The sequence below is a fragment of the Oncorhynchus tshawytscha genome, linkage group LG07 (assembly GCF_018296145.1).
Source record: "Oncorhynchus tshawytscha isolate Ot180627B linkage group LG07, Otsh_v2.0, whole genome shotgun sequence".
NCBI classification, from domain to species: Eukaryota; Metazoa; Chordata; class Actinopteri; order Salmoniformes; family Salmonidae; genus Oncorhynchus; species Oncorhynchus tshawytscha.
The window spans coordinates 44,154,507-44,165,502 of NC_056435.1; the positions used below are offsets into that span (position 1 = coordinate 44,154,507).

Below are 10,996 nucleotides of genomic sequence, written 5' to 3' on the forward strand. Positions count from 1 at the left end.
TTTGGTAGCCTGTTCCCACCTGGTGTTTGTGGGTTGTTATTTTCTGTTTAGTGTTTTTGTTGCACCTTGCAGAACTGTTCGTTTGTCTGTTTGTTGTTTTTGTTCCAGTATTCATCTTTATTAAAATATCATTAAGAATACGTACCAAGCTGCTCATTGGTCCTCTTCTCCTTCTCCCGATGACAATCGTTACACCGGGAAACTGGCCCCCAATGTCTAATATGTCACTTGAACATCTTATAATAAATCACGAGATATTCAATACCCAGTTATCTAATGCCAGTCAATCCACATGCCATTTCACTGGCAAGGTAAAAGACACTGAGGGGTAGAGGGGAAAAACTGACTTCTAAGGTCAATTAGCACATTATAATTAGATTGACATGTACTCGACATTACACCTTCCGTCAATCTCACTCCCTCCCCACACTCCTCCAGCCACCTCCACCCCCACCTCCCTTACCTCTCTTATATGACACCCTGCAAGCACATTTGCCGATATCGGATCTACATTTCCTGTAAAACTACTGTCAGTGCAGTAGCAGGATCAGGAGTCCCGTATGTGTCTTTATATCAGTGTATCATACCATTTGACATAAGCTAATAAAAACATCAGGTGATCCAGTAATATTACAGCAACTCTACCCTTTAGATAAATGAACTACAACTCTACCCTTTAGATAAATGAACTACAACTAAAAAAAGAGTCAACAAAAGGAACAGCATAAATTATGAGCAGATCAGAGTGTGAAAGTGGGAGAGTATCAAAAATACTCTTCCGTGGTCTGCTTAGGTCTAAGGTAGTGGGGGCAAGGAATTGGTAAGGGAGTTGGTAAGCTTAGATGACAAGTGGAAAGGAGAGACATTGAGATGGATTGGTATTTGCATTGCCTGTTCTCTCTCCATGGTGTTCAATGAATTATAGTGACGATTGATTTGAGTAAACTCTAGTTATGTTGCACAGGTCGTGATGGAGCCACAGCCATTCACAACATCTAGTGTGGCTGACACAGGAGCTCACTGGATACGCAGTTAAAACCAGTGTGTGAATTAATGTCTAAGTCAAACTAAACAAACTTTCCCTGTGTTATGTTTTCATCTGCCAATTTCACTTCCCTCACTCCCTCAACAGTCTCTCTGTTTCTATTCCCCAGTCCTCTCTCTGTCTCTCTCTCTCTCTCTCTCTCTCTCTCTCTCTCCTTTGAATTGAATTTTCCATCCTTCATTCTGTGCCTGCTCCCTCCTTCTCGCTCTATCCTCCGCCCTCACAGTTGTCCTCACATATTAAGTTCCATGTCTTAAGAAGCAGAATTAGCTGCTGGAATTTTGTGCACTTGTTTCGTTCTCTCTATGGGGGTGGAAAAGCAAGGAAGGGTTGAAGAAGAAATAGTGGGAGAAAAAGAGAGCAATATAAAAGGAAATGAAGAGTAAAAGAGGGGAGGAAAAGAAAAGGTGAGTGAGCGAGTTATGGCAAGACGAGAGAAAAGTGGAGAGAGAACTGATCTCTGCTTTACAGTGGGTACGTGACTGCGTGCCCACGACTCTCACTCACTCACTCACTCTCACTCACTCACTCTCGCTCACTCACTTTCTGAGTTTGTGTTTTTGCGGTTTGCTCTCTGTAGTATTTTGATTGACGTGTTTTCTTCAAGTAACATGTAATTTTAAAGGATCTGCTCTCATCCCTCTGTGTACAAAAGGACATATAGTGTTTTATCTCCTCATTTATACTGGTTGATACACATTTCTTCTGGGAAATCTGTACAACTTTGAAGTACTGGATCCATTCAACCAAAGAGGAGAGGAGCTGCCAATGTGGGGCCCAGGTAAGGACACTTAAAAATTGTAAATATTGTCATAAGGCTAGAAAATATCCCAATGTGTCACAACACATGTTAATATCTGTGTCATAACATTGACATAAGTCATGACAAGATTTGACACATGCTATAAAGTTCCAAGACATGTTTATGACATCGTAATGAAGTGATTATGGTGAAGATTTAAAGTAAAATGTTACCTAAAAATGTTTATGATGTCACATTTTCTAACCTCTGTTACAGTGTTTAGTGTAAAATACTGTAATGAGCCCTGTTACAAGCAATTCCAAGTGAACTCTTTTGAGTACTAAAGTTAGATTGCTGTAATTTTGGCTGTTCTGACTATCAACTGAAGTAACTGCGATACTACATTCAGCACAACACTGTTGTTTGTCAATACTACATTTACCACAATACAGACAACTATTTGTCAATACTACATTTACCACAATACAGACAACTATTTGTCAATACTACATTCACCACAACTCTGTTGTTTGTCAATACTACATTTACCACAACACTGTTGTTTGTCAATACTTCATTTACCACAATACAGACAACTATTTGTCAATACTACATTCACCACAACTCTGTTGTTTGTCAATACTACATTCAGCACAACACTGTTGTTTGTCAATACTACATTTACCACAATACAGACAACTATTTGTCAATACTACATTTACCACAATACAGACAACTATTTGTCAATACTACATTCACCACAACTCTGCTGTTTGTCAATACTACATTTACCACAACACTGTTGTTTGTCAATACTACATTTACCACAACAGTGTTGTTTGTCAATACTACATTTACCACAATACAGACAATTATTTGTCAATACTATATTCACCACAACTCTTATGTTTGTCAATACTACATTGACCACAACACTGTTGTTTGTCAATACTACATTTACCACAACACTGTAGTTTGTCTATACTACATTTACCACAACACAGTTGTTTGTCAATACTACATTTACCACAACACAGTTGTTTGTCAATACTACATTTACCACAATACAGACAACTATTTGTCAATACTACATTCACCACAACTCTGTTGTTTGTCAATACTACATTTACCACAATACAGACAACTATTTGTCAATACTAAATTCACCACAACATTGTTGTTTGTCAATACTACATTTACCACAATACAGACAACTATTTGTCAATACCTCATTCACCACAATACAGACAACTATTTTTCAACACTACATTCACCACAACACTGTTGTTTGTCAATACTACATTTACCACAATACAGACAACTATTTGTCAATACTACATTCACCACAATACAGACAACTATTTGTCAATACTACATTCACCACAACTCTGTTGTTTGTCAATACTACATTTACCACAACACTGTTGTTTGTCAATACTACATTTACCACAATACAGACAACTATTTGTCAACTATTTGTCAATACTACATTCACCACAACTCTGTTGTTTGTCAATACTACATTTACCACAACACTGTTGTTTGTCAATACTACATTTACCACAACACTGTTGTTTGTCAATACTACATTTACCACAACACAGTTGTTTGTCAGTACTACATTTACCACAATACAGACAACTATTTGTCAATACTACATTTATCACAATACAGACAACTATTTGTTTCTCCTCACACTGTTCCTAACTCTGGCAGTCATTATAAATACAGGGGGTAGGTAAATAAAAATTCCAACTGTTGGATATCCTAACTCTGGCTGGATTTCTGTAGAAATTACACATAACTTTGGTAGCCAGCATAATGTGACTTGCAAGTATGACTGGTACATTTCTCAGGTTTTCCAGAAATCCCTGTTGGAAGATTCCTGGAAATAATTCAACCAGGATTTTTAGAATATCAGGGAATTTTGGAAACATTTTTGCTAGGCCTCAAACTAAGGCCTTATGAGATATGTAATGTCATGACAATACTACATTCACCACAACTCTGTTGTTTGTCAATACTACATTTACCACAACACTGTTGTTTGTCAATACTACATTTACCACAATACAGACAACTATTTGTCAATACTATATTCATCACAACACTGTTGTTTGTCAATACTACATTTACCACAATACAGACAACTATTTGTCAATACTACATTCACCACAACACTGTTGTTTGCCAATACTACATTTACCACAATACAGACAACTATTTGTCAATACTACATTTACCACAAACACTGTTGTTTGTCAATACTACATTTACAACACTGTTTGTCAATACATTTAGACAACTATTTGTCAATACTACATTTACCACAATACAGACAACTATTTGTCAATACTACATTTACCACAATACAGACAACTATTTGTCAATACTACATTTACCACAATACAGACAACTATTTGGCAATACCTCATTCACCACAATACAGACAACTATTTGTCAATACTACATTTACCACAATACAGACAACTATTTGTTAATACTACATTCACCACAAGAATGACACTTAGCAACAGGGTGATTAATTTACATTTTATCAGACACTTATCCAGAGTGACTTAAAGTAGTGATTACATACATTTTCAAACTTGCTGAATGTGATTGGTTAATGACCTATAATGTCAATTTCTATGCATAAAATGGGTCATATTATCAAAAATAGGAGATCAACCACTCTGGAAATTGTATGTCTTTGAAGAGTATAATGTTCTTTTGCGATATTCATATGAACAATTCGTTTTTCAGAATCTATACATACACAATATTTAAGCTCACACTATAAGGAGTATAATGACACCAAGATGTTGTCTGTGTCATGTACTGTTCACAGATCATAGGGTCTTACAGGAGGCATGTATAGGTTGACAAATGGCCTAAAATTGTCACTTTCAACATGATTTTCTCAAAAATATTTTTTGATACAAATGTAAAAAGCACACCAAACATCCTTCTTCCCAATTAGGTTTCTATGTAAGAACAAGCTGAGATTGTTAGAGGAATGTGGTCCAGGCAACGGCCTGTCTGTGACGATATGGATATGTGAACATAATATCCAACTTTTACATTCTGTATGTAGGCTATATTGTCAAATATACAGCTTCGGCTCATATAATGGTCTATAGAATCAGGAGTGAGAGATTTCTGTGAGCAGTGAGTTGTTTTTCAAAGTATCTGGAAACTGTGACAGGGCTACCCACGAGCAGAGGACGATGTGTGTTTTTACAATAGTAGCTTCAATGTAAACTCCAAAGCATTTTTTACTAAAATACTTCTAGTAAGTTCTCAATGAACTCAATGAAAAGTCATTATTACTTAAAATGTTTACATGGAACTGACTCAAAGCTAAATGAGAAGTCACATCAACTACATTTAAAAAAGTTATGATAACAAAATAACTTTTTTTCCCAGCATGCTCTATTGCAGCTGGATGTTTTTTAATTGTTTTGAATATCAGTGTTTTTGCATGTACATTGAGTGATTGATTGATCTTATACAATACAAAGATAAATAACATACATTTTTCTAAACTAATCCAATAATATAGTTAGATTTTTTTTTAACCTGTTACTGAAATGGTTGTTCCAGTTTAAATGGCTTAGGTAGTCTCCTCACACTGTTCCTAACTCTGGCAGTCATTATAAATACAGGGGGTAGGTAAATAAAAATTCCAACTGTTGGATATCCTAACTCTGGCTGGATTTCTGTAGAAATGACACATAACTTTGGTAGCCAGCATAATGTGACTTGCAAGTATGACTGGTACATTTCTCAGGTTTTCCAGAAATCCCTGTTGGAAGATTCCTGGAAATAATTCAACCAGGATTTTTAGAATATCAGGGAATTTTGGAAACATTTTTGCTAGGCCTCAAACTAAGGCCTTATGAGATATGTAATGTCATGAAGATATTAATTATAAAGGTAAGATTAGGCTAGGAACGCACTTGGTGTAGGCCACAAGGACTGAAAATGAACGTATTCAACAAACATGTCTCTGTTACTTAAAAACGCGGTCATTGTCACGCCCTGACCTTAGAGAGCCTTTTTATTCTCTATTTTGGTTAGGTCAGGGTGTAACTAGGGTTGGCATTCTAGTTTTGTTATTTCTATGTTGGCCTGGTATGGTTCCCAATCAGAGGCAGCTGTCTATTGTTGTCTCTGATTGGGGATCATATTTAGGCAGCCTTTTCCCACCTGTTTGTTGTGGGATCTTGTTTTTGTATAGTTGCCTTGAGCACTGCAATACTGCATGTTTGTTATATTCTTTGTTGTTTTGTTGTAAGTTTCACTATTAAATATAATGTGGAACTCTATGCTCGCTGCGCCTTGGTCCACTCATTTCAACAAGCGTGACAGTCATGGGTGGTAACACTACAATTCACTCAAAAAGACAGGGAAACTGGGAAATTATATTGGAGGCGTGACTTAGTGGGAGTGTTACTCAACATTTTCAAGCTGATACAACTCAAATCTGGATCCCCTACAGCAGTGGTATTCAAAGTTGTGGGGAAATTCAGTAGGGTCGCCAAAATTATACAAAAAATGAAGACAACAGGTTATTGTATGGGACAAAGTATAAATGTTTTTGAGAAAGATTTTATTGAGTAAATGTTTTTATCGGTTTCTTTTCATTTTGAAAAGAAATGAAAACGTAATGAATTGAAGGTTATTTTCTGGTGTAAAAATAGATTTGGGTTGGGGGTGCGGTAACAAGAAAATCTTGCGAAAGAAATGTGATCTCCACAAATTATGTTGGGTCACAGTGTCACAGTGACTTACGGTTTGAGTAACGACTAGAAAATCACTTTAAGTAAGTGTACTCAGATACACGAATTGCACAGGTTTTGAGTAATGACAGCATATTGGGATTTAGTGTGTAAGAGTGTGTGTGTGTGTGTGCGTTTGATTTCTGAGAATGTCGATCTTTGATGAAACAAAAGTAACCCTCTATGGCTGAACCTTCACATTACACCTACCTGCACTCTGACCTTTCCCTAGCAGTCTCTACATTCATCACCACAGTGAGATAAGAAGTGCAGGGAGGAAAGTAAAGAGAGGGGGAGGAAAAGGAGGACAGTGATGCCACTGTTTTGGATAGACCACCTTATAGTCCTAAGAAACACATCCCTTAACAACAAGTCAAAGAGAAGAGGATTATGTGGTTGACAGGGATATGACAAAAACATATGGAGAGGGATTAATGGGAGAGAGAATTTGAGAGAAAGAGAGATTATGACCACAATTAGATGTGCAGGACGCACTGCCCCAATCCCCCCCTTCCCCAATAAACGTGTAAATATGGAACTATAGATTATGCCTTCCTGTGTTATACTGATGCTAAAACATTGATTCTATTCTACTGAGCCATTTACTTTATGTTCGTATTCTTAACTTTTGTTATTTCTTATTGTTGTTGCATTGTCCAGAAGGAACCTGGAAGTAAGCATTTGGTTGGATGATGTATACCATGCGTATCCCGTACATACCACTAATAAATCTTGAAACTTTAAGAGGATGAATGGCAATGAGAAAGAGCTGTGTAGATGGTAGAACGTGTAATAGTGTGTAGCCTCATTCACAGCAAAGTAGGAGAACCGACTGTAAAATCAAGCCACATAATATCACAAAGTTGTGGCCTTACCAACACTATCTTCACTATATACTATGAATACATTAACTGTAGACTTGTTCTCGTTTGGTGTTATCTACACAGCAGGTCTGAGAGCACTGTTCAAGGAGACATAACATACCTGTGTGAAGGCAGACATTACAGAGGGGGTTGTATGAGAGGGAACAGTAGATGTACTGTACAGTATGAAAAACAATCATTTTCACACAAACTGATGGCATTCTTAGAGGGTCAGAAGGCTTCGCTATGATTGACTTACTTTGCATTAGCACACTTTGGTCTGGCTCAGACCGGTTAAAAGACACGTTGTGGGGGCGTTGTGCCAGAGGCTCTCACTGAAATTGCAAGTCTTTAGTTGTCAGGTGAGGTCTTGACTAAGCCTTGGTCGGCCTCTGAACCAACTCTTAACGATCAGAGTTAAAATTAGAGTTAGCTTGTTGAAATAGTTATGGCTTTAATCTCTGCAATCGGAGAGAGGGATATGGTGAGGAGAAAGAGATGGTGAGAGAGACGGATATGGTGAGAGGAGAGAGGGATATGGTGAGAGGAGGGAGAGATATGGTGAGAGGAGAGAGGGATATGGTGAGAGGAGAGAGAGATATGGTGAGAGGAGAGAGAGATATGGTGAGAGGAGAGAGATATGGTGAGAGGAGAGAGATAGTAAAAAGAGACACCTACCCATAGACGACCATATCAAGGCATCCAATAACATTCTTTCAAAGGTTTCATTGAGTAATCCTGAAGAACTTTAAATAACTGAATGACTGAGACAGTCATTCAGGCTGAGATCAAGACATTTCAATGCTTCTCTATTTTTGCTTCCTATTTATTATTTTACCGCTGAACTTCTAGTCTTCACTCCTATTCAGACTCTGTTTCTGATATTCCTTTCATAACACACACACACACACACACACACACACCTCCTTTCCCTGGTGTGTCACCCGAGCCGAAAGGTCTGGTTTCAGGCTCTCATGGTGACATCCATTAAAGCTGTGCAGTGTCTGCCCATTGGCCCAGAGACACAGAGACAGCCCCATTAGCACCTGGACCATTGGCCACAACAACAGCCCTACCTGCATTATTCACACGGACTCTACTAATGAGCAAACCATATAGCCTTCACACACACACACACACACAAACGCTCAAATGCATGAAAACAGGAACACACACACATACACACTCCGGCCAAGAGGACCAATCTTACACTATAAATAGATACTTTGTAACCTTGCCCAGATACAGAAAAAAATGGTTTTACTGATGCCTTTTAGCCACATCAAAGTGAGAAATGGTCTGAGTCAGGGATGGACTACTCCATGCTGAATCACAATAGGGATCTGAGGTCAGATTAATGAGGGGTTTGGAAACATTGTTTGTTAGTGTAAATGGTTGATTGAACACAATGGGCATGTATTACAATGCCGTGTATGTAATCAGCTGGATGACGGCAGGACATTGATGTCAGTATTTCCCATATGTTTCTAATTGATGTATTTCTTCAACACCTCTGCCTGTGACACCACTGTCAACCTTATCATTTTCTTTTTCTTTTTCTAAAAACAGTTCATCTCTTCCTTCATCTCATATGTATATACTGTACTCGATATCATCTAGTGTATCTTGCCTATGCTGCTCTGTACCATCACTCATTCATATATCCTTATGTACATATTCTTTATCCCCTTACACTGTGTATAAGACAGTAGTTTTTTTGGAATTGTTAGTTAGATTACTTGTTCGTTATTACTGCATTGTCGGAACTAGAAGCACAAGCATTTCGCTACACTCGCATTAACATCTGCTAACCATGTGTATGTGACAAATAAAATTTGATTTGATTTGATTTGATCCTGCCATGTCACTCAACCTTTACCCTTCCCTCCACCTCATCCCTTCATCGTTGGTCAGTTTGCATGTATCTCACTAATACACACAGTACACACTAACACACAGAGTACACACTAATACATACAGCACACACTAATACACACAGTACCCACTAATACACACAGTACCCACTAATACACACAGTACCCACTAATACACACAGTACCCACTAATACACACAGTACCCACTAATACACACAGTACCCACTAATACACACAGTACACACTAATACTAATGGGAGCTGATGGGAGCTTAAAATTAACTTAAGATGAATACAGGGAACCAGGGGATGGATTTCTACACACACACACACCAAATAGGAAATAATTATTCGAAATGGAAAACCCTGAGCAAATTCTGTCTCATATATGATACTGTGCTGTCAGAAACAAGGTAAAAGGGACGACTTAAATTCCCTTAAAGGCAGCAAGAGTGAGAGAGACACTGATGGGTAGAGACAGGGGGGAGAGGGAGACAGAGAGAGGGGCGAGGGGGAGACAGAGAGAGGGGGAGGGGAGACAGAGAGAGGGGCGAGGGGGAGAGGGAGACAGAGAGAGGGGCGAGGGGGAGAGGGAGACAGAGAGAGGGTCAAGGAGGAGAGGGAGACAGAGAGAGGGGCGCGAGGGGGAGAGAGAGACAGAGAGAGGGGCGAGGGGGAGAGGGAGACAGAGAGAGGGGCGAGGGGGAGAGGGAGACAGAGAGAGGGGCGAGGGGGAGAGGGAGACAGAGAGAGGGGCGAGGTGGAGAGGGAGACAGAGAGAGGGGCGAGGTGGAGAGGGAGACAGAGAGAGTGGGAGAGGGGAGAGGGAGACAGAGAGGGGCGAGGGGGAGAGAGGGAGACAGAGAGCGGGGCGAGGGGGAGAGGGAGACAGAGAGAGTGGAGAGGGGGAGAGGGAGACAGAGAGAGGGGGAGGGGGAGAGGGAGACAGAGAGAACGGAGAGGGGGAGAGGGGGAGAGGGAGACAGAGAGAGGGGCGAGGGGGAGAGGGAGACAGAGAGAGAGGGGAGAGGGGGAGAGGGAGACAGAGAGAGGGGTGAGGGGAGAGGGAGACAGAGAGAGGGGGAGAGCAAAAGCGACAGCAGCATTATTACTCTGGCTAACGTCTGCCTCCTGATTCTAACACCCCCAGAAAGCGCTACGAACAGACCATTCTGATTGGCCCAGACCTCCACCAATTAGAGCACAGGAATGTAAGGTGCCTTTAGGTTATACCCAACCCCCCAAAAATTGAGAGAGAGAGAGAGGCTGGCAGTGTTTCACAGGCGTGCGGTAGTGCAGAGGTTTCTCCACTGAAGAGAGGTTCTGTCAGAGTGAATTCTCTGGTGTTGCTACTGCTGGAGTAAATGCATCACCGGGGATACACTGCAGTTAACACTGCATTGGAGAATACAGTGGTGGTTTATACTGAGGTTTGGATGGCAGTGGTGCTCCCAAAGCATCACCTTTCAACTGCAACAACCAAAGTCACATAACTGCAACAACCAGACCTTGTTTCTGAAGACCTTCACCTGGAGAGACAGAGACAGAGACAGAGACAGAGACAGAGACAGAGACAGAGACAGAGACAGAGACAGAGACAGAGACAGACAGACAGACAGACAGACAGACAGACAGACAGACAGACAGACAGACAGACAGACAGACAGACAGACAGACAGACAGACAGA

General features: G+C 40.0%; 1 protein-coding gene across 1 annotated transcript in view; it reads left to right on the forward strand.

Moving 5' to 3' along the window:
- Positions 1–1,298: 1,298 nt before the first annotated feature.
- LOC112254597 (zinc finger protein 385A) overlaps positions 1,299–10,996 on the forward strand; it is a 57,391-nt gene continuing 47,693 nt past the window's right edge. Inside the window, exon 1 of the mRNA XM_042324475.1 lies at positions 1,299–1,826. Coding sequence (XP_042180409.1) covers positions 1,814–1,826 — 13 coding nt within the window. The 5' untranslated portion in view covers positions 1,299–1,813. The remainder of the gene's footprint in view (positions 1,827–10,996) is intronic.